At 36.6% G+C, this 24,008-nt stretch overlaps 1 protein-coding gene and 1 non-coding gene across 5 annotated transcripts in view; one reads left to right on the top strand and one right to left on the bottom strand.

Moving 5' to 3' along the window:
* The window catches only part of RPS6KC1 (ribosomal protein S6 kinase C1), a 195,606-nt gene that overhangs the window by 119,213 nt on the left and 52,385 nt on the right, over positions 1 to 24,008 (top strand). For 3 of the 4 annotated variants that reach the window (XM_061160968.1, XM_061160964.1, XM_061160966.1), the window contains exon 8: positions 3,166 to 3,258. The exons of the other annotated variant lie outside the window; for it this stretch is intronic. In XM_061160968.1, the coding sequence (XP_061016951.1) occupies positions 3,166 to 3,258 (93 nt within the window). The remainder of the gene's footprint in view (positions 1 to 3,165; positions 3,259 to 24,008) is intronic. 4 annotated transcript variants of the gene reach the window in all.
* Positions 14,103 to 14,175, bottom strand: TRNAG-CCC (transfer RNA glycine (anticodon CCC)). The gene has a single exon. It is a non-coding gene; the product is annotated as a tRNA-Gly (tRNA).

The raw sequence follows: 24,008 nt of genomic DNA, 5'->3' as shown, positions 1-24,008 counted from the left end.
GCCAATACAAAGAAGTAAAATTTTTACTTTCTTCCTTAAGGAAATAAGCCATATTGCCTAGAAATATTTCCATTTACCCTGCCCCAATAGTATCTACTCAGTTTCTTTAAACAGTGTTGTGTAATTATATAAATAAGATCTAATCCCGTCTTACCTATTACTTAGTTTTGTCGTCTTAGCCAGATTGCTAAACCTTGCTGCTTTTCAGTTTTCTCATCTGAAAAAAAAAAAAAAGAATGTTGGACTTGATCTCTGCCTCTTCTGTTCTTAAAATTCTGTGGATTTATGTTTCCTTTTGCCATCTAAAAAAAGGAATAGATCTATAGGGATTCTACCCAATTTAAACACTGCATATCAGAAATACAGGATTTTTTATTGATGATTTTATTTCATGATCTTTCTTTGTTCGTTTCTCTGATCTTAGACTTTTATAGATGGTTAAAGTAGAAAGAGAACTTGAATGATCACTTTGCCTTTGGTCTTTCCCCGTTACAATTTCACCATTCCCGTCTTTGCAAAAGTAACCTTACTAAATACTGTTTCATTGAGTTGTTTCTCATACAAAAACTTGTTTTCTAGATTCTGGAGAACATAGTCCAGACTTTTCTTCTTGGCATTCAAGGCCTGTTAAAGGCGGTAAAACCAACCAACCTTAAATGTGTAATTTTATTTTCCTCTGTTCTACAATTTCAACATTTTTTTCCCCTACCAAGCCAGTTTTTCCCCCCAATCCTATGTATAATATCCTTTCCTAATTTCTACATAACATTTAAAATCCCCTTTGATTACTCTTTTTTCTGAGACCACAGTACATGAACTAATGATTTATCTCTATTGTCTTATATTTAAAAAAATTTTTTTACTGTTATTTAACTTTTCCTGTGTTTAGCTTATCTCTTCAAGTAAATTGTAAATGTCTTGAAACTAGAGACTGTGTCTTTTGATAATTTTTACCCCTTTAAATTGTCGTGCACATAGTGGGCATGGTAATTTATTGAAAAGAGCTTGTGGTTTTCTCTCTTTGTTATTGAGATTGCTAAAGTGAACTGATAACTTTCCGTGGAAACTGAAAGATTCTATGACATCAGTGAATAAGAGGGATAAGTAGGAGGTAGGGATGTTGGACGTGTTTGGCCATATTATTCCTTTTCCTCTTATAACGTTTTCTAGCCATTCCTTTTACAAAAATTACAAGCAATTCTTACTCTTCCTTGATAATAGAGTAGGGAGAACTGAATTTTTAATCATCAGAATGTGTTGTGTAGCAGAAGGACTGCAAGCAATCAAGTAAGGAGTTGGGATCTAGTCTGGGATCTTTCACTGCTCTTTCTGACTGTAAACTCCCAACCATTCTGAACTTCCTTTTATTTATCTGTAAAGTGGGATTATAATGATGACTTCTTATAAGTATTACACTCAGGCCAGGGTGAGGTATGAGGATGAAATAATACAATATAGATTAAGAGAGAAGAGTTTGTATTTCTGTTTTATTTCTGTTAAAATGCCCTACTAAGTGTTTTTCTATCCTTAAAAATTCCCCTTGGATTTTAAGCTTTAGAGAGACAGAGATGTATCTGTGTTTTATGTCATCTAGCTCAGCACTTAATATAAGTGAGATATTAAAAATATAATTTTTTGAAACATATTCTAGAAGTAGAAATTACATAGATTTAAAAAGATTGTTATTACCCTGTTGAGTTGCCATTATCACCAAGATTCTCAAGTTTCTTTAAAAAGTAAAGAGTTATCTTTTTAAAAATATCACCTCTTTAGGCGTGTTAGTATTTGCTTGCTAAACCTAAGAACAAACAAAAAGAAATTTGAAAGCAATTAGAATTGCTGCTTTTAGAAAATTTCGCAAAGTGATAGTTTTCCTAGCCATTAAAGACACCTAATTTGTCTGTGTGACCTCCCTCACTTGTCACTCTCCTCTCTTCCTCCTTTCTTTCTTTTCTGCTCTTCCTCTTTGCTTCCAACCAGCATGCTAGGCCCTGTGAACATACAGGTGAATAAGGCATACTTCCTGTTCTCAAGGCGCTTCTTGTCTAGTGATGTTGGGCTGCACTAGGACTTGAAGTATCAAAAATGGTAACTCAGTAGCTCCAGTAGTCATGACATTTGGTTAACCAGGTTATTTATCAGTAGCTACTCAGTGGGGTGATAAATGTTTCCTCTATATTTTAACAGGTTGTTGACAACGGAAAGGTCTGTTTTGAAGACATAATAAGGCTTTGTATGTCCTCTCATTGCATCACCATTTTAATATAAAGGTTAATAAAGGATTGCTTTCTGATTGTAAATGCCAAGTGGAAAGGTCTTTGGAATTTATCTAGTCTAATGTTTTACATGAGAAACTAAGACCAATGGATGGGAAGTTAGGATTATTCTTTTATTATAAGTGGTACTGAAATATCCCTTTGTATTCATTGATCTTTTTTGCACTTTTTATTATGGTGAACAGATGAAGTTTTCCATGTCACAGGTGTTCAGATAGATAAAAGACATTTTCTTCTATAAATCATCTCTTTTCTAGGCTTAACCAATCTCAGTTCTAATAATTATTGGTTATGGGATAGAATTTCTTAATTCTTCACCATTATTAGCAATTCTGGTTGACCTTAAATTTGCCAATCCCCCTTAACATACATAGTATATATTTAAAAGGTAGCATTAAAGAACTGTAGTTTTATGATGAGAGAAAATGACTTATGTTCCCTCTCTCCCCAAGTTTATCTATTGTTTTTTAGTCTTTTTCTTCTAAATTACTCTTGAGCCTTCTGGGGTAAATATAAGGCTGTGATTGATTGTTGGTTCAGTTACCCATTTGTTACAAAGTTTCATTATAGCTGTACAGTTCTGAATTGAATTGTTGCTCTGGAAACTGTATCAGCTCATTAATTTTTCTTTTTAAAATCTTGTTTCCAGTGTTATCATAATTTATTTACTTGCAACTTTTGTCTTGCTTTTTCTTTTTGATTTCCTTCATTTTTGATTTTATTATTTTTTTTACTTTCTATTACAGACAAACAGAAACTTCCTCCTTTCATCTTTCCATTCTCTGATTTATGATAAATTTAGTTCCTTTGGCCTGGCATTTGCTTCAGCAGGCAGTCTTCCTTCAAGTACCTCCCTGATTGATGTGTAATCTTTGATATCTTCCATTAGCCTCCAGGATCACTAAGTTCAAGGCCCCCTTGGAACCTAAGGAGCCCTGCCGAGGAGCTGAAGGCCTTCAGAGTCCTTGGGGTGATTGACAAGGTAATTCTTTAGTGTCTCTTCAAGAGTTCAGTAATAAATCGACTGCATGCTGACATTATGTCTTTGAAGCTTTGGATCTTAAGGATATGAAACAAAAGGAGAAAATGACTCAAATGCATCTGCACTTTAAAATAACAAAAGCAGAAAAGAAAAAGCTTTTATCTGAGCAATTCATGTAAGGTCATGCAAAATATGTTATGTTAAAGGAGAAGGTGCTTATTTGTTGGCATTCAGTCTAGTAAAGAGTTTGATTTTATAAACCTGTTATAGCAGGTGAAGATACACTGTGTGTTAGTTACAAAAACTAGTGAGTCGGTAGTTGTTCAGCATTAACTGGTGTAGTCAGTCTAGTGGTCAAAAAGAAGGGTGCTCTCCTAATAAATACTGTTTCTTGAGTACCTACTATGTATCAGACCATGTATTAGGCATTTTATGTAACATAAACAACATAATACAATGTTTTATGTATGTTTACAATATAAACAACGTAATCCTTTTTCAACCCTGTTATTTGCATCTTGGTGGAAAAGTGATGTTTAGAACAGTTTAACTTGCCCCAGAAGTCACATAGAACTATTTAAGGTAGTACTGGAATTCAAACCAGGATCATTGTAGCACCAAGAGCTGTGATTTTTTTCCTGTACACTAAATCCCCTTTTACACACATACATTTTTATATTTGAAATACAAGTACTGCGATAGCAGATGTCTCTGCCATCCAGTTTCCCCACATTTGGTGACATCTCAGATATGCCAAACAACAGTACTGGGGAGTCAGAAAGTTTACAAATATGATTGAAAAATCATACCCAGTAAGCCAGTTTTAAATATTTTTGGTCAACCACCACTATTTTAATACCTTTCAAAGTGAAAGAAAATGCCTTAATATTAGATATAAATTAATTTAATCTTAACGTCAGTCATCCTTTATGAAGCCCCTTAGTGTTTGTTTATAACTTCACATTCATTCACTGTTTCTTGTGTTCTAAAGTATGTGTGTGATTCTAAGCTAAAATTGAACAATGTGGAATATATTTCAAGTAATTTGAATAGTAACTAAGAGTTTGAGGTATTTCAAAAGGAATATTAGGTTAGATATTACATGAAGCTGTTGCGGTCTTTTTAAATTCTTATCAGCATCAGTTTGTCTCAGAGAAATTTATTTGACTGAATTTTGAAGTTAAAGAATTCTAAGCAATAGAACTTTTGATACTGAAATATTTCCTTAACCATATTTTTTCTAGCCTTCCCAGATTAAAGAACATTCTGTTTGAGAATTCAGAGAAGTAAAATAACAGTTAAATAGTTCTTGGATTAATTAAAAGTTCTTGGGTTTCTGTGCAGGCAAATATACTTTTTTGGGGTACCGGGTCTGCTCCCTCTCTTAGATCTGTTTATTTTGACAAAATATGACCTTTCATTGCTCGACTCTAATCATGGGTCACCTTTAAGTCCTGATAATAGCTCTGAGTCTCACATGTTTATCCAAATAAGGATGTTGGCAGTGGAGGAATCCCTAAAGTCTAGGCTGAGAATGATAATTCACTTTTATCTTTGTTCTGTTAACTGGGGGAGTATGTTGGTATTTAGAAGGGGGTGTTTTAACTTTTCTAAAAGTAGAAATAAAGATATCTGTACTTTGGAATTAATAAACTTTGCAAATAATCTTTAAAAATTTGTAATAGTCTCTATTGTAAAAACATGAATAGATAGATTTTTTTAAACTTTGAATTTTTTTTAAGATTAATTCTTCTCCATTGTAATGAAGGATACCTAAAATTTGGGTTTTAGAAACTTAGAAGTTTGGAAGAGAAGTGTTGTGTCAATTCTAGGAAATATACTGGATACATTCATCTCACCTGTTGTTGTTTAGTTGCGAAGTTGTGTCCAACTCTTTTGTGACCCGTGGACTGTAGCCCATAGGCCCCTCTGTCCATGGGATTTCCCATGCAAGAATAACTGGAGTGGGTTACCATTTCCTCCTCCCAGGGATCTTCCTGACCCTGGGCTCGAACCCGTGTCTTCTGCATTGGACGGTGGATTTTTTTTTTTTTTTTCTTAACCACTGAGCCACTCACCTGTACTGAACACAGATTCTCTAATTCTGTTTCATTATGATATGTTCAGAAAGAGCTATTTTAAGTGTTATTCTCTAATAACTTAGGAAAATAAAATTTCCTTTGAAATAGAATTTGACAGAGTTTTATAATGAAAACAAGTAAAGCAGATTTGTTCATTAATATCTAGACTGTAAGCTTCATGAAAATAAGATCATGTCTTTCTTGTTCACCCTTATAATCTCAGCACCCAGAATCATGCCTGGCACATAATGGACACTTAGTCAATATTTGTTGAAGGGATGAAATTGAGACTTAAATGACTTTTAATATATCATATATAGAGTGACACCTACTGGTATAATGTGAGACTGCTATCTGGTATCATGGTTCAAGACACTCAGATGTCCTTCCTTACCCAGAGGGACAGTAATTACATAGCTGTGTCTTGGTCTAGAAGGCAAAAGGGAATAAGTGACTTTCTGTTCTTTAATTGGGATTGGAAAATCTTTCATTTTAAAGTGGTGCAAGGAAAGCAGCACTGTACTTGTTGAGGAGAAGCAGTTCACACGGCAGTGGGTTTCTGAGCAGAAGTCGTCGAGGCTGTGGGGACATGGCCACACGAGTGCTGAAGCAGAACTGTTGACCTCTGTCCTGTGAAAACACCGCTAAAGAGTGAAGGGGATCGGCCCTTTGGAAGGCTGAAGACAAGGGTGAAGCAGCACTACGGGAATTTGTCACCTGCTAACCTACTGTGAGAGAATAGCTTCAGTAAGTTCTCTAAGCAGAAAGGAAATAAAAGCAGGAATTCTAAAGTATTAAGAAGGAAGAAAGAACGAAAGAGTGAAATACGAGTGGATGTTTTCCTTTCCCTTGAGTATTCTAAGTTGTTTTATGGTTGAACAAAAACTATACTGTCTAATGTAGTTCTTTTTTTTAAAAAATGATTTATTTATTTTAATTGAAGGATAATTACTTTACAGTATTGTGATGGCTTTTGCTATACATCAACATGAATAGGCCACAGGTATACATGTGTCCCCCCATCCTCCCACTCCTCCCTGCCCCGTCCCTTCAGGTTGTTACAGAGCACCAGCCCTGGCTGCCCTGCTTCATGCGTGTCTGATGTAGTTCTAAGTGTAAAGAGAAAATATTTACAATAATTATAAATGAAGGAGTGTAAAGGAATGTAAGGTTTTTGCGCTTCGTTTGAAATGGTAAAATGATGACACCAGTAGGCAGTGATGTTATTTGTATCTGATGGCTAGAGCAAGCAGGAAAAAAGGTACATGTAGAGAGAGATACACCAAAAAACACTCTAGACAAACCAAATGGAATTCTGAAAAGCATTCAAGTAACCCACAGGAAGGCAGGAAAAAGAAAACAGAAACAAAAAAGAGAACAAACAGAAAATGTAAAAATTGGCTTCAGAGCAAAGAAAATTAACCAGAGACAGAAAAATTATATAATGATGAAAGGGCGAATCCAGAACATGTAGCAGTCCTAGACATGCGTTCACCAAACATAAGCTCGGTATGTTATTAGTAGTATACTGATACGCACATACAAAAAACTGACAAAACTGAAAGGAGAAATAAACAATTTTACATTTGTGAGATCTAGTCAAAGTGGTGCTTAGAAGGAAATTGACAGCATTGAATGCATATATTAAAATTGAAGAAAGATCTAAAATCAATTATCTAAGTTTCCATCCTAGGAAATGAGAAAAAGAAGAGCAAAATAAATACAGAGTCGCCCAGTCGTGTCCGACTCTTTGCGACCCCATGAACTGTAGTCCACCAGGCATGGACTCAGGAATCCACATGCAGTGCAAGAGACCCAGGTTCGATCCTTGGGTTGGGAAGATCCCCTGGAGCAGGGAATAGCTACCTGCTCCATTATTCTTGCTTGGAGAATTCTGTGGACAGAGCAGCTTGGCGGGTTACAGTCCATGGGGTCGCAAAGAGTTGGACACGACCGAGTGACTTAACACTGGCTCTTCCCAGATGGCACTAGTGGTAAAGAACCCTCCTGCCAGTGCAGGAGATGTGTGAGACATGAGTTCGAACCCCAGGTCAGGAAGATTCCCTGGAGGAGGGCATGGCAACCCACTCCAGTATTCTTGCCTGGAGAATCCCACGGGCAGAGGAGCCTGGCGAGCTACAGTCAGTGGGGTTGCAGTCAGATGTGACTGAAGTGACTTAGTGGGTATGCACAAGCAGAAGAAAAGAAATAATAAAAATTAAGGCAGAAATCATAAGAATTGAAAACAGGAAATCAAAAAAGAAAATGAACAAAACCCAAACCTGGTTCTGTTAAAATGTTAGTAAGCTTTTATCTAGGTTAACTAATAAAAAAAGAGAAAAGACACATTTCTAAGATCAGAGGTGTAAGAGAGAACATGACTTTAGGCATAAACCTTAAAAGGGTAAAAGGCAATACAGTGAACAGTGCTGTCTACACAAAACTGAACATCTAGATGAAATGGACCAATTCCTTGAAAGACATAGTCTGCTGAAACTCACACAAGAAATACTCAATCTGAGTAGGTCTATATCTATTTAAAAAGTGAACCAATATTTAATAAGCTTGTAGAATAGAAAGCATCAGGCCTAGGTGGATTCACTGGTGAATCCCACCAAACATTTAGGGAAGAGATTGAACCAATTCTATAATTTCTTCCAGAAGATAGAATCAGTGGTAATACTTTCTAACTCAGTCTCCGAGGCCAGTGTTAGCCTAACAACAGAAGTAAAGATATTACTAGAAATGAAAGCTATAGACCAGTATCTCTCATAAACATAGATATAAAAAGCCTAACAAAAACATTAGGAATTTGAATCTAATAATGTATAGAAAGAGCTATGTACTATGACCAAGTGGTATTTATCCCATTGTGTGCAAGGCTGGTTTGACAGTTCAAAGTCAATTAATGTTATCCAGCATATCTAGAGGCTAAAGAAGAAAAATCACATCGTCCTCTCAATTGACTATGAAAAAGCATATGGCATCATCTAATACCCATTTATGATAAAAACTTTCGACAAATTAGGAATTGAGGGAAAATACCTCAGCTTGATAAAGAACTTTTACAGAACTCCTATAGTTTGCATCATCCTTAATGCTGAGAATCTTGACGTTTTCCTCTCGGATCATGATCAAGGCAAGGTTGTCCTCTCTCATCCCTCCTTTTCAGCATCCTACTGAAAGTTCTCACGATTGCAGTAAGGTAAGGAAAGGAAACAAAGATATGAAAATTGGAAATGAAGAAAGAAAACTTCTTTTGAAGGTGACATGATTGTCTGTATGAAAAATGCACCAAACAAATCTCCTGAAACTGTTGAACTATTATAGGACAGCTGCAAGATACATGGTTAATGTATAAAAGTCAGTCATTTCTTAAATACCAGCAGTGAACAAGGGGAATTTAAAAACTCAATATCACTTATATCAGCACTTCCAAAAAAATGAAATATTTAGACATAAATCTAACAGAATATATGCAACCTTATATGAGGAAAACTATAAAATTCTAATGAAAAAAATTAAAGAAGAGCTAAATAAACGGCAAGATATTCCATGTTCATATGTAGGATGATTTGTTATTGTCAAGATGTCAGTTCTTCCCTGCTTGATTTATACATTTAGTACAATCTCCGTCAAAATCACAGCAAGTTATTTTGTGGATATTGAGAAAATGATTCTAAAGTTTTTATAGAGGAACAGAAGTTCCAGAAAATCTAACACAATATTGAAGGAAAAGAACAAATTCAGAGAAGTAATTGTACCTGAATTTAAGACTTTCTGTAAAGCTATAGAAATCAAGACTGTGGTGTGGGACTGGTGAAAGAATAGACAGATAAATGGAACAGAATGGAATTGAGAAATAGATCTACATGAGTATAGTCTAGTAGTCTTTGATAAAGGAGCAAAGGCAGTACCATGGAGGAAAGATCGTTGCATCAACAGATGGTACTGAAATACCAAATCCAGTGGACATTCACATGAAGAAAGGGGCCCTAGATGCAGACCTTAAAGGGGCCCTAGACATAGACACATCATTGAAAAAAAATTAACTCAAAGTGGATCATAGACCTAAAGAAAAACACAAAGGTATAAAAATCTTATAGCATAGGAGAAAATGTAAACAACCTTGGGTATGGCAGTGACTTTTTAGATATAACACCAAAGATATGATCCATGTAAAAAATATTCAATAAGCTGGACATCATCAAAATTAAAAACTTCTCCTCTGTGAAACACACTGTCAAGATAATGAAGACAGTTTATAGACTGGGAAAAAATATTTGTAAAAACATATGAGGAATGTTATCCAGAATATACAAAGCGCTCTTAAAACCTAGCAATAAGAAAATGAACAACCCAATTAAAAAATTGGCTGAAGACTTAATAGGAACCTCACTAAATGAAATACACATATGGCAAGTAAGTATATGAAAAGATACTGCACAGCATACATCATCAGGGAAATGTAAACTAAAACAGCAGTGAAATGCCACTAGATACTTCTTGTTTAGTTGCCCAGTCATGTGGGACTCTTGGTGACCCTGTGAACTGTAGCCTGCCAGGTTGCTCTGTCCATGGGATTTCCAAGGCAAGAATACTGGAGTAGGCTGCCATTTTCTTCTCTAGGGGATCTTGCGGACCCGACCCAGTGACCGAACCCGTGTCTCCTGAGTTGCAGGCGGATTCTTTACTGCTGAGCCACCAGGGAAGCCATTGGAATGGCCAAAATCGGAAACACCAAATGCTGGCGAGGATGTGAAACAATAGGGACTTTCATTCATAGCTGGCTGGGAGTGCAAAACGGTGCAGCCACTTTGGAAGACATTTGATAGATTCTTACCAAACTAAACATACGTTTACTATATAATCCAGCAATTGTGCTTATTAGTTATTTACTCAAATGAGTTGAAAACCTAATATCCACACAAAAGTCTACATGAGTATGCTTATTCATGTTTATGTGTATGTTTATAACAGCTTTATTTATAATTGTCAAAAGTTGGAAGCAACCAGATGCCCTTCATGGGATGAATAAACTGTGGTACACTACATCTAGACAATGGAAAATTATTCAGTGCTTAAAAGAAATGAGCTATCAAACCATGAAGACATGGAGGAACTTTAAATGCATATCTCTGAGTGAAAGCTGTGCGTGCTGCCTGTGTGTGCGAGGTTGCTCCAGTCGTGTCTGACTCTTTGCAACCCTGTGGACTGTAGCCCTCTAGGTTCTCTGTCCTTGGGACGCCAGGCACAGATAACTGGAGTGGGTTGCCATTTCCTCCTCCAGAGGATCTTCCTGACCCAGGGACTGAACCTGCGTCTCTTATTTCTCCTGCATTGGCAGGTGGGTTGTTCACCGCTAGTGCCACCTGGGAAGCCCAAGCAAGTGAAAGATACAAATCTGAAAAGAGTACATGTTGTACAATTGTAACTATATGACATTCTGGAAAAGGCAAAAAATCAGGGAGATAGTAAAATGATTAGTGATTACAAGGGATTAGGAGGAGGAAGAAAGGATGAATAGGTAGAGACAGAATTTTGGGGGGCAGTGAAACTCTTCTGCTTGATATAATGGTGGGTCCATGTTGCACGTTTGTCAAAAACCATTGAAATATCAAGAGTGAACTCTTAAATTGTGATCTTTGGGTGATAATAATGTGTCACTGTAGGTTCATCAGTTTCATCAAATGTACCACTCTGCTGCAAGATGTTCATGATGGTGGAGCTTGTAGGGTGTTTGGGGGCAGGAGGAATGTATGGAAACTTTGTACTTTCTGTTCAATTTTGTGAACCTAAAACTGCTTCAAGAAGCTAAGGAATAGTTAACAATAGAGTTGGATTGTGCTGATAACATTAATAAGTACAAGCTAATTTATGCATATTGTTGAAGGGCATGTAGTTTAGCCACAGTTTTTATACATGAAATCAAAATAGACTTTGATTATAACTAGGAATATCATCTTTAAGGAACGGCGTCTAATATACCTGTTTTTTAAAACAAGGGACAGCCACATGTTTGATAAACACACACACACATGCCTTTTGGTTGTTTCATTATGTTCAATACTTTAATATCTTATTCTGTCTCTGGGAATATACGTTTAACTATAATTGAATATATAAAAATGAATTCTATACTTGCAAAGCCCTTTATCTGTGATATTAATGTTAATATATTAGATTAATAGAGTATTTTTTTGTTCTAAAGAACTCATTGTTTTTATATTTAAAGTATGCTTATCTAATATATTTTTAGGGATAGATTTGTAGGGGCAGTTTTATAATATGATAACCTAAATAATTTTGGAATAAAGGAGCTAGTTTCATTTTACCTCCTAATGGCTTGGCATATACAAGCTCAGGGTTAGAAAGGACTTTAAGGTCATCTGACCCAGTGAATTACAGATCTTGTGGCCCACCTCCAGTGCCCCACTGAATGGCTGTTCCGGTTTAGGATGTTTTATTTGTTAACTTAACAAACTTCTTTTGAATGCCACCATGTGACAGGCACTGTGTTGGGTGCTGTATTGACTTGTTTCTTCTTTTTAGTCTAGCAGGAGAGATGTAGGTCAGTATGTAAATTCTAAAATAACATGGAAGGGACTATAAAGAAGGGTGAATAAAGACTGAGCTACTTAATGTCTCAGTCACTCATTCCATTTTACACAATCGAACTCTTTAGAAAGTCTTTTTTTTTTTTTTCTCTTGAGCCAAGTACTTCTGCTTTAGTCCTTAGTACTGTCCTCTCCAATAACCAATTTTTAGTTATTTCAAGACAGTGTGTTGTCTTTCCAGTTGGTGTTGTTTTTCTGTTTGTTTCTTCTAGTTTTATTTTGCTTAAATTTGGCCAAAATTTCAATCTGTTGAAATATCTTCAGACTTTCCTTGTATACATTTGCTTTTTTTTCTTAGGGTTAATCAGTGGCCCCCTTCTCTCCCCATCACCCTCCTCTTATTTTTTCCTATGTCCCTGTCCTTCTTATTTTTTACATTTATTACTAAACCATTTGATAAAACTTTAAAACGTCTCAGTACCGCCAGGTGCCTCCGACAGGACTTTGGATCAGTGGTTTTCTCGAAGTCTTCTCTCTTGGATTCCTTCTTTGCTCTTCTCAAGCCTGGATTGGTTTGTTCTCTTGGTCTTCTGCATAGCTCCCCTCATCACACTTTTTCACTTGTTTCCTGGGAATTCCTTTCATCAGTCTTCTATGTTGAATTCCAGTTCCTGACCTTTCCCCCACCCCCACCCGCACCTTCTTTCCGCTTGCTGGAGGCCTATAGGCTCTTTTCTCTGACCCTCTGACTGTTCCAGAATTTCACAGTGATTTGTTTTGGTTGGATTTTATCTTATTTTATTTTTCATTTGTTGAGTTGGGCATTTGGTGACCTTCAATTTGGGTAATGATACAGATGTTTTATTAGGAGACCTAATAATGTCACTGTCTGTCTGCCTTATCTTTTAGGCTACTTGGTTTTCTTAGAAAAGAACTTTACAGTCTCTTACTGAGGGATATAGTGTTAGGCCAACCAGGATTCTGGGAGCCTAGCAGTTGAAGGAGGACCACTGTCCTCATCAATTTGGTATGTAGGTTTTCACATAAAGCCCTGTTTTCAGTGCCAGTCTTCAATCCCTGCTTTAGCTGTCTGTAGTATCTGATTCATTCTGTTTTCTGTCTTCCATCTTTTCTCATCTCTTCTCTTGTTTTCTTTGTAGCCATTATTATATAGCTTTAAAAATTTCTTTCAGTTCAGTTCAGCCGCTCAGTCATGTCTGACTCTTTGCGACCCCATGGACTGCAGCACGCCAGGCTTCCCTGTGCATCACCAGTTTCTATAGGGGATAGTGATCTATATTTCAGAGAATGTTAAATTTAACACATTGTGTGGACCTCTCAGCTTTGTGGTGTCCATGATTTTGATCAACATGTCTTTGTTGACCTTTTTCAAGGTAACAATTTTTTTTTTTTTTTCACCAAAATAGGACAAAGAATCCTGTAGATGACATATAGCTAGAATAATTATTTCAAGTTGACCCAGTACCTTCTGGGCACTGCTAGTTACAACTAACCTTCAACTGTTTCAAATAAAAACTTAGGCATCCCAAGTTACTTGTAAGTTTAAAGGCATACACTATTCTCTTTATTTCCCTTTTAATACATATTATACTTGCCTCTAATCTGATTTTCCTCCAGTTCATTGTTGACACTGCTGTCAGAATAATTCATTAAATGGGTGCTTTAGAGAAGTGATTTTTCTAAAGCTAATAACTCTCTTGCTTATAAGTCTTTAATACCATCCCATAGATTTTTAGGATAATGTTTGCACTTTTCATCTAAGCCTGCAAAGACCATTCCCAGACCACCTCAGCACGCTTCCTTGGGCACAGCCCTGTGGGACTTGTAAGATACACAAGGCGTCGTATTTTACACAGGATGTACCCCTCTACCTGGAGTGACTTTTTTTTTTCCATTCCTCGCTTAATTTTATCTCATTCTGAATTATTATTTTCTCTTGGAAGGCTCCCTTGCTTACCTCTACTGTGTGATATTTTTAACTATCTTTTGCTGTGTCTTTTTAATGCCTTGAACCTTTCTGCCATAGCATTCATCCATATTATATGGTAGGTTTATTTTTTTTAATGTTTATTTATTTGCCTGATCTGGATCTTAACTGCAGCATGCAGGATCCTCGATCTTTGCTCTGGTGTGTGGGCTCTTTAGCTGTGCATGCGAACTCTTAGTTGTGGCATGTGGTATCTAGTTCCCTGACCAGGGATTGAACCCAGGCCCTCTGCATTGGGAGTGCAGAGTCTTAGCCACTGAACCACCAGGGAAATCCCTGTATGGTAGTTTTTGATACTATTTCTATGCCTCCTCCAACAAGCCTTCACATGCCTCAAATACCAAGTATTTTTCTTCTTTTTTTCCTAAATATTAACATTTTTGTGTATTTTGATACAGTAGCATAGACATCTCTTAATTTTAGACAGGAAAGATAGTCTAAATCTTGGGCAGAAGATAATGTGTCTTTGAAGAGGAAGCCTCTATAACATGTCAAATACCAGCTTGGTGACTATATCTTATTTAATTTTGTGTTTTTGACATTTAGCATAGTGACTTTAGAAACAGCAGATACTCAATAAATATGTGTTGAAAAAAATGAATAAATGAATGAATGGTACCTCTCTACTCACATTATCTTAAAAACAGGTAGGGACCATTTATTCTAATTGACCTAGCTCCTCACCATTTCTCTCCAGGTCTTTTCTATTTCTATTTTTTCATTCATTCATTAATTCAGAAAATATTTGTTGAGCTCCTCAGTTCAGTTCAGTTCAGTCGCTCAGTCGTCCAACTCTTTGTGACCCTATGGACCACAGCACACCAGGCCTCCCTCTCCATCACTGACTCCCGGAATTTACCCAAACTCATGTCCATTGAGTCGGTGATGCCATCCAACCATCTCATCCTCTGTCGTCCCCTTCTCCTCCTGCCCCCAATCCCTCCCAGCATCAGGGTCTTTTCAAATGAGTCAACTCTTTGCATGAGGTGGCCAAAGTATTGGAGTTTCAGCTTCAGCATCAGTCCTTCCAGTGAACACCCAGGACTGATTTCCTTTAGGATGGACTGGTTGGATCTCCTTGCAGTCCAAGGGACTCTCAAGAGTCTTCTCCAACACCCAGTTCAAAAGCATCAATTCTTCTGTGCTCAGCTTTCTTTATAGTCCAACTCTCACATCCATACATAGCTACTGGAAAAACCATAGCCTTGACTAGATGGACCCTTGTTGGCAAAGTAATGTCTCTGCTTTTTCATAGGCTTCCTTCCAAGGAGTAAGCATCTTTTAATTTCATGGCTGCAGTCACCATCTGCACTGATTTTTGTTGAGTTCCTGCTATATGTCAAATGTGATAATAGCCACTGGAGATATAATGGTGAATAAAACAGCTCATCTCTACCCTCTCAGAGTTTATAATTTAGTGGGAAATAGCAGTTACAATACAATGTGAAACTGTTTTCAGTGAGGGAAGTACACTAGAGTATTATGAGAACATGTAAGAGGTGTGCCTAACTTGGGGCTCTCCAGAGGCTTTTTAAAGAAAGTAAAGCAAAGACATGAGAAATGAGTAGGGTTACTCAGAGAAGGCTAAAGGAATGCCAGTATACAGAGACGTGCAAGAAAGGCATGCTTTCTTTCTAGCTTCTTCAACTGTGAATTTTTTCTTCTTTTCCTTCCTGCCTACCTATATATAGTCCAGTCTTCACGATGTTAGTTGAAAGCTTATGTCCTCAACTGTAATACTCATCTTTCCTTTCTTTGAATTAAACTTAGCATTCGATTGTGTCTTATTTTCACTTTAGTTGCCTAAAATATATTGTTAACCTGTCCTAGAGGGCAGAAAGTATACCTTATTTACCTCTCTTTCTTTCTTTGATAATGCCTAACTAAATATATTGCTGTCTATCCAGTAAGGATTTAACAAATGCTTGCTGAATAGTTATAAAGGGGACAAAAAGAAATAATGCATGTATTTTAAGATTTCGCATACTCTGTGAGGCTGCACCTCAAACTATACCACATGTTCGGGATCAGAGCAAGAGAGTGGTTTTGAAAACTGTCCAAGCATTCATCCTCCTCCCTTTTTCACCATCTTTCACGGAATACATGCATAGATTGTTGGCAGGGAAATTGTTGCAGTCAAGGAAATTGTCAGTTTGAGAATGAGTGTTGTCTCTTTGTGTTTCATATGTGCTTTGAAATATTTTGGAATGTTTATAAGAACATCAGCACTTGGGTTTTTAAACTATATAAATGTTCTAGGTCATATTAAAGCACTGTTAAATTGTAATCAGTACCAACATTTCAACTCCATCTGCTACAAAAGCGCAAAACTCATTTAAAACACTTAAAAATAATAGCATCTAAAGCTTTCTTGCCCTTGAAGCATGTTCTTCTGCATTGGAATCAGCCTGTCTCTGACATTGGCAACTTAGTTGGATACATATGATTGACTTGAAGGTGTAGGCTCTGTGTCAACCTGTTACCTTTGTAAGATAGCATTTGCTGAGTACACACTACTCTAATTTGAACACTATATACAAACTATGTGCGTATATTTGCTATTTTTTAGGAACTTATTTCAGTTTGCAGGGCCTATAAATTTGAGTGTGTTGACAGCACATTTAGCAGCCAAATGAAAATATTAAGTCAGAGTATGAATCAGTCTCAGCCTCAGTTCGGTCGCTCAGTCGTGTCCGACTCTTTGCTCCTTATTTTCAATTGCTATACTATACTGCCTCTCTGAATGTAGATACCTATATGAGGCACTGATAAGGAAAGATGATGAAAGTACACCATTAGGACGGGGGGAAAAGCAAGCTAACAATATGTGAAATCCATTTGTTTTTAAAAATCAGACAGATGAAGACGGAGTTCAGTTGAGTTCAGTTCAGTCACTCAGTCGTGTCCGACTCTTTGCAACCCCATGGACTGCAGCATGCCAGGCTTACCTTTCCATCACCACCTCCTGGAGTTTACTTAAGTTCGTGTCCTTTGAGTCGGTGATGCCATCCAACCATCTCTGTCGTCCCCTTCTCCCACCTTCAATCTTTCCCAGCATCAGGGTCTTTTCAAATGAGTCAGTTCTTCGCATCAGGTGGCTAAAGTACTGGAGTTTCAGCTTTAGCATCAGTTCTTCTAATGAATATTCAGGACTGATTTCCTTGACGATGGACTGGTTGGATCTCCTTGCAGTCCAAGGGACTCTCAAGAGTCTTCTCCAACACCACAGTTCAAAAGCATCAATTCTTTGGTGCTCAGCTTTCTTTATAGTCCAACTCTCATATCCATACATGACTACCGGAAAAACCATAGCTTGGACTAGATGGACCTTTGTTGCAAAGTAATGTCTCTGCTTTTTAATATGCTATCTAGGTTGGTGATAACTTTTCTTCCAAGGAGTAAGTGTCTTTTAATTTCATGGATATTTTTATCAGCACTAGAGTATTAGGTGTTTCTGGCAAATGCAAAAAAAAAAAATGTATTTAAAGCTAAGTATAACAGATCATACTTTTGAGTTAATTTTCATCTAAAGTTAACAGTGTCAAATCATTATCCCAAGTGAACTTCAGAATTCAAACCAAAAAAATAAAATAAATGGTTTCATTATGGAATTGAATGACATAAGCTGAACTTGGGCCTATAAACCCAGAACTTCAGAGTTTTAACCTCTCTTTAGCATAATCTCTTTGTGGCCTTGGGCAAGTTGCTTTGCAAAAACAGAAAACTGACAATCAAAATGAGAATGACAGAGATGTAGAGATCTAGCTTTTAAAGCATTTGGATCTGAGAAGAGCTTCCTAAGTGGATGTTTTTCCTAGCTCTTCAGCCTTTCTGTTTTAAACCTGATTTCTCTGTCTTTTATATTCTGCCTTCTGCTGTATTTATACCTGTTTTCTAACAAAGACACACCATGTCCTTTGGAAGCATGTTTCATGAAGTAATAGATATATAGGCCGAGGATTTTAAAAGTTATACAAAGTAAAACTTTTTTCATGTTTTTATGTGTGTGTGTGTGTGTAAATATATAAGACCTTTCTGTATAGGTTATTGTTCACTAAATCATTCACTTCACATCCTAAGATGAGATATGACTGAGGAATGGTTCACATTCATTGACATTCAACTAATAGGAATATAAGAGATTTAAAATTCATTTTTGTGGTTGAAATAATTACTCCCTGGGTTATTTTCTAGAGAATCACATGTGTTTTGTATTGCTGTAGGGCAGGACTAGATTTAGCTACTTGCCTAAGGATGAATAATCCAGGTGTTGGCCAAACGACTTATAGAAGGGAAGTAGAGAAACATCCTTAAAATCCTTTTTATCTTTTCTGATCCTGATATTAGTCTGTCAAAGAAAACAAACTTTGCCAGCCATATTTCAGAGCCCTTTGGAGCAATGAAATAGTATGAGAATGAGTGGTTTTTGAATTTTGAGTATATTACTTGTATTTGCATATTCTTTTAGCACCACCAAAATATGCTTGCTTGCTTTTTTTTTTAATATTATGATTCATAATATATTCATAACATTTCTTGGAAGATAAAGTTATTTTGATAATATTTACTCTATTTTTAGCTCTCAAAGTGACAAACTATGACCCTTTAAGAAATCATCATGATCATTATTGAAATTACTAAGTATACAGAGGTATGAATTATATTCACCTGGGACACGCACACACACACTACACTTTTTGTATCTGGTTGTAGAAACTGTAGATAGTTTGCTCTACAGGTTGTGTTCAATTTAAATAGAGGGCAGGACAAATGGGCTTCATTATGACAGTTCTTATGGTATATGAATGCTTAATAATGCCCTAGTTTTAAATTAATTTATAACTAATTTGCTGTGGAAGTTTGGAAGAATTTTTAAAAATCTGGATTAAGATTAGAATGAATTCTAACTAAATGTATCTGTTGCCATTTTCAAATTAAGAACTGAAAGATGCTTTATGTACTCTAAAAGATATTTTCTATATTGCTTTTTTTTCTAACTACATTTAAGAAACCAAAATAACCAACCTAGAAATCAAAGATGATATATAAGAAAATTTCATATTAGTTAATTTCTTTTAAGGTGAATATGTCAATTATTCAGTATTATAATTGAATATAGCTAGGTTTTTGAGTTTCTCTCTTATTAGTGTTTTAAAAGACACCACAACATTATGTTTCTATATGCAGTATTGTGGTGAATATGATCATTACCTTAAATAAATGACATTTTTCAGTAGCCAGAAATCAGGGTTTTTAATTGCTATTTTGTGAATTTTATAAAATCTCATCTCAAGGTACTTTGGTAATATTTGAATGGTGGGTATGATGGTACACAGAAGATAAATCTTTCAAAGAAAAGTACCTTATTTTATGACTGCCTAAAATATATACTTATACCTTTATTATTATTCATAGATAATATAACTTCAATTTTATATTTCATTTTATTTATCATATGCTTGCTTTGAATAAAATTATAGGAGGTTTAAAAAATAACTGTCCCTCTCCTTTAAGGAAAAAGTCATCATCCTTATTTACTTAAGTAAATTGTATTAGTGGTAGTATTTCTCTTGGCTGTTTGTTCAGCCGCTAGAGTCCCTTGTGACCTTGGGTACGTATTCGAAGAGGTGACTGATGGTTCGTGGTGTTCTAAATTTTCTGGTAGTTTGCCTGTTGCCTGCCTCTGGGTTTGTCATCGCCCTTATGCTGACTTAGACAGTATTCCTTCAGTCTCTTATCTCCGGCTTTGATGCATATGTTCTGAAGGTGGCCACAGTGACTTTGGGTAGCAGCAGATGGTGAACCTTCAGGCTGCCACCGGCTATACTGGTGTTAAGTTGGAAAGTTAACGTTTGATGCAGAATCAGTAGTGCATATGAAAGAGCTTTCACTGCTGATATATCTTTTAATTAAAAAATTAGCATACTCAAACCTTTGCAAATGTGTGGGCATTTAAAGAAGTCTAAGATCAGTTGTTTTCTTATAGAGAAATCAGTTATTTACCAGCTTAGTTTATTCTTTCCTCCTTGTTCCTGCCCCAATTGTTTGTAGTAAAGGCAGATAAGAGATTTAGGTAAACTGAAATGGGATGTTTTGGGGAATTAAATGTATTGGGATAAACATTTAAACTATATTTTGATTTGTGATAATTTGGAATTTAATAACTGGAAAGCAATGTGGATCTTGCATACTACTTCCATACAATCCTAGTAGATCAGTTCTGTTGTTTCCTGCATTTGAAGGTATTTCTAGGTTATAGACGCCTAGAGAACTCAGCCCACTTCAAAATGATATTTCACCTTGCTGTAAGTTGGTTGGTGATGTTTTTGGCTTTGCCGTCAATCCATAAAGCAATATCCTTTTGGATTGTTTGTTCACTTACTTCATGATGTTGTCTTATGTTGGAAATTCTAGCACCAATAAAACACTGATAAGACATCAAAGAATTTTTTTTCTGTTCCCCTTTAGTCACAAGGGTACTTTTTATGCTTTACTGAAAACAGACCCTTGAACTCTCTATCCTTTAGGATAGAGTTGCAAGTATCCATGTCAAATGTTACTCTTCATACTTCAGTTCTTATCAGTGAAACAACTTTTGTGAGCACAGGACCATCAAAAACAGTTTGGTGTCATGGCGTGAGGGCGCGAAGTGCCTCTCCACTGTCTGTCCATGCTGACGCTCCTGGCGCTGCCGTTTCTCACGGACAGAAGTGGTAGGCTGAGTATCCTCTACTCTTGGAGTTGACGGGCAGTAGTACAGGGAACACTGCTAGCTTCTGATGTCCAAAAAAGAGAAAGTTAGACCCCAGTGGGAAGAACTGGAAGAATTGCTGGTATTAAAGTTCATCGAGTACTCTTTGTTTTCTGCTGTTGAATTTTTATAAGATATATCTCATGAGAATAAGGTATGGAATTAACACTTAACAGTCAAAATACATTTTGAGTATTCTAAGCCTATGAAATGAGATGAATTTTTGCAATAAGTGTAAGTAACATTTAATTATCACCATGTGGTGTTGACAGGGAAAGCAACGGTTTAGCGCTATAGGTTTGTGACTGTTTCTACAGAAGAATAACATTACCAGTACCTATAACACTGCAAAGATGAGTTTAGTGAATCTAATAATGGTCAAGTGTGGGCTGTTCAAGAGAGTATAGTAAGTATAACCTTATTTATCTGGAACTATATTGAGAAAAACTAGCTAACTTGTCTGATTGGGCTTCTCTGTTTTCTCTGGACTCTTTCTTACGTGCCCCTGGTTCTCTGGTATGTTGATGTGTGAGTTCTAAGTGGTGTAACTTGCACAACTGAAGTCCATTTAGATGACGTCCAGTCAACAGGAATGGTACTGTGACAGCCGTTAAAGGGAAGGCTGTTTGTCCCAGTATGGCTGTCTCTGTAGGCTTTTCTTAAACATTAAAAACAAAAAAACAAACAAAAAAAAACCCAACTTTTATTCATTGTTTTGGAGTCCTTTGAAATAAGTGGCACCAAAGTAGTGAGAGGTGTTCCCTTGGATTACCCAGGTAATCTTTCTTCTTAAAGGAATTGGAGCTGAAGTTACTTCTAGAGGCTTACAGACTTTGAATGTCAACATTTAAATTAAGTATCTAAAAAAATTCAAAAATAGGTGACATATGATCTTCACTGAAGGGGACTTTCTGTACTTCCTCACCACAGTCATCGTGTCTATATTGCTGTTTTTCTCTTTTCTTTTCTCCAAATTTATTTTTCATGTGCCTAAAAAATAATTTTCATTTGATACTTTTGATATGCTGTCCTACCTCCCCTATCTTTCCAGAGGTAGTACCTAGTTAAACCTACTTAAGCCTACAAGCCTTCCCCATTCTAGTTAACAAAATTTACTGATAGTCAGCTGGAGCTTTTCTTGCTACTGTTGTGAAAGGAAAGTAAGCAAGTCTCATTGTTCTGGTGGAATTGAGGAACAGATGAGGCTAATCCTGGAGGGATAAGTTGCTTGCTTTTTTCTTTTTTTTTTTTCCAGTTAGGAGCAGTGATTCTATATATTATCATGGGCAAAGATGGAGTAATCTCTCCTGTTAGACCATATGCTAATATAGTGCTGATAAGGAAGTGTGAAAAATGAAAGGGAAAAATACATTAATTGTATTCTCTCAATAAGGTATGCCATCCAAGATAATTATTTCATGACAGTTTGAGTTATAGAACTTGTTTTATCATGAAATAAAAGCTGGTTTTAGGAGCCTTTCATTGGAAAGACAATTGTATCAAATTAGTACTAGATTAGATTTTTGTCTTTATAAAGGTGAGCAAACCCATGAGCAGTTTTTAAATTGATGTGTTCTAGTCCACAAATGAACAAATTCTGTTTGAGGGTTAAAGAAGCTATTATTTTGTCCTTTATGCTGACAGCTTCATTACAGATTGGCCTACTGTTGGCATTAAAAAAATGTTTGGCTCCTTATGATCTTTGTGCATGCAACTATAATATTAATGCAGTGCCATAGCACTGTTCATTAAGAAATGACTCTAAATGAGGTTGAAGCGTGTAAGTTTGGAAAGATACAGATGTTAAATGCAGTCGTTTCTCTTTGTATACAGCCGTATGGCTAATAATTTCCAAGTGGCTAAAGCTCTTGTTAGCAGGAGTGCTGGTGTGTTAAGAATGGCTCTATAAATAACTTTAAGAACTGAAGTTGAAGGTGCTTCTTTTAAAGACTATTGTTAACTAAACATTATTGCCAAACAGATGGAAAGCATTCACCAGCCTGATGTTTTTAGGTCTAATTATATTATCACCAGCCCTGTATGGCTCAGTTGAAGAGGTGTATCCAGAGGCCAATTTATAATCATTTAGCCAACACCTGTTTGGGAGAAATTGACAGTCAAAGGGCACATTTAAAAAAAATCACATATGTTCTTGTGTTTATTGCCTCAATGTGAACATTGTCTAGTCACAAACAAACTTGGTAGGAGAAGAAAGTAAATGTAAACAAAGTAGCCCTTCTCAGCCATATTTATCGATCTTAATTTGGCCTTTTTATCTGATCTACTTCATACTTCATGACTAAGTGAGACCAGCAAAGAGATATCACTGCTGATTTACACAGGAATATATTGTCCAGTCGATTAAGACGCTTCTGATAGAAAAAAGTTCTTTCCTTTGTACAGCTTCCATACTTTTTACCTGGTGGAACGTTTTCTGTATCATATCGATGTATGTTATTTAGATAGGATTGGAATCTGGTGAATGACTTAAAAGGAGTTACAAACTGATGTGAAAACAAATGAGATTTAAGGAACACTGAGTGTCTCTAACCGAGAAGGCAATGGCACCCCACTCCAGTGCTCTTGCCTGGAGAATCCCATGGACGGAGGAGCCTGGTAGACTGCAGTCCATGGGGTCGCGAAGAGTTGGACACAACTGAGCGACTTCACTTTCACTTTTCACTTTTATGCATTGGAGAAGGAAATGGCAACCCACTCCAGTGTTCTTGCCTGGAGAATCCCAGGGATGGGGTTGCACAGAGTTGGACACGTCTGAAGTGACTTAGCAGCAGAGTGTCTCTACAGACTCAGTAGATGTTTATTTAGCTCACCTTTACAGAGATGTGCCGCCTTTTGCACTCATGATATGTTAGTTTAGCAGTTAAAGAGGAAGAACCCTGGAGTCAGATTGCTAGGGTTTAAATCTCACCTCTCAGTTCAGTTCTGACTCTTTGGGACCCCATGGACTGCAGCACACCAGGCCTCCCTGTCCATCACCAACTCCCGGAGTTTAATCAAACTCATGTCCATTGAGTTGGTGATGCCATCCAACTATGTTATCCTCTGTCGTCCCCCTCTCCTCCCACCTTCAATCTTTCCCAGCAGGGTCTTTTCAAATGAGTCAATTCTTCACATCAGGTGGCCAAAGTATTGGAGTTTCAGCTTCAACATCAGTCCTTCCAGTGAATATTTAGGACTGATTTCCTTTAGGATGGACAGGTTGGATCTCCTTGCAGTCCAAGGGACTCTCAAAAGTCTTCTCTCCAACACCAGAGTTCAAAAGCATCAATTCTTTGGCGCTCAGCTTTCTTTATAGTCCAACTCTCACATCCATACATGACTACTGGAAAAAC

The sequence above is a fragment of the Dama dama genome, chromosome 14 (genome assembly GCF_033118175.1).
Source record: "Dama dama isolate Ldn47 chromosome 14, ASM3311817v1, whole genome shotgun sequence".
NCBI classification, from domain to species: domain Eukaryota; kingdom Metazoa; phylum Chordata; class Mammalia; order Artiodactyla; family Cervidae; genus Dama; species Dama dama.
The sequence above is the reverse complement of the archived record's forward strand: the minus strand, read 5'-3'. Positions and strand labels throughout refer to the sequence as shown.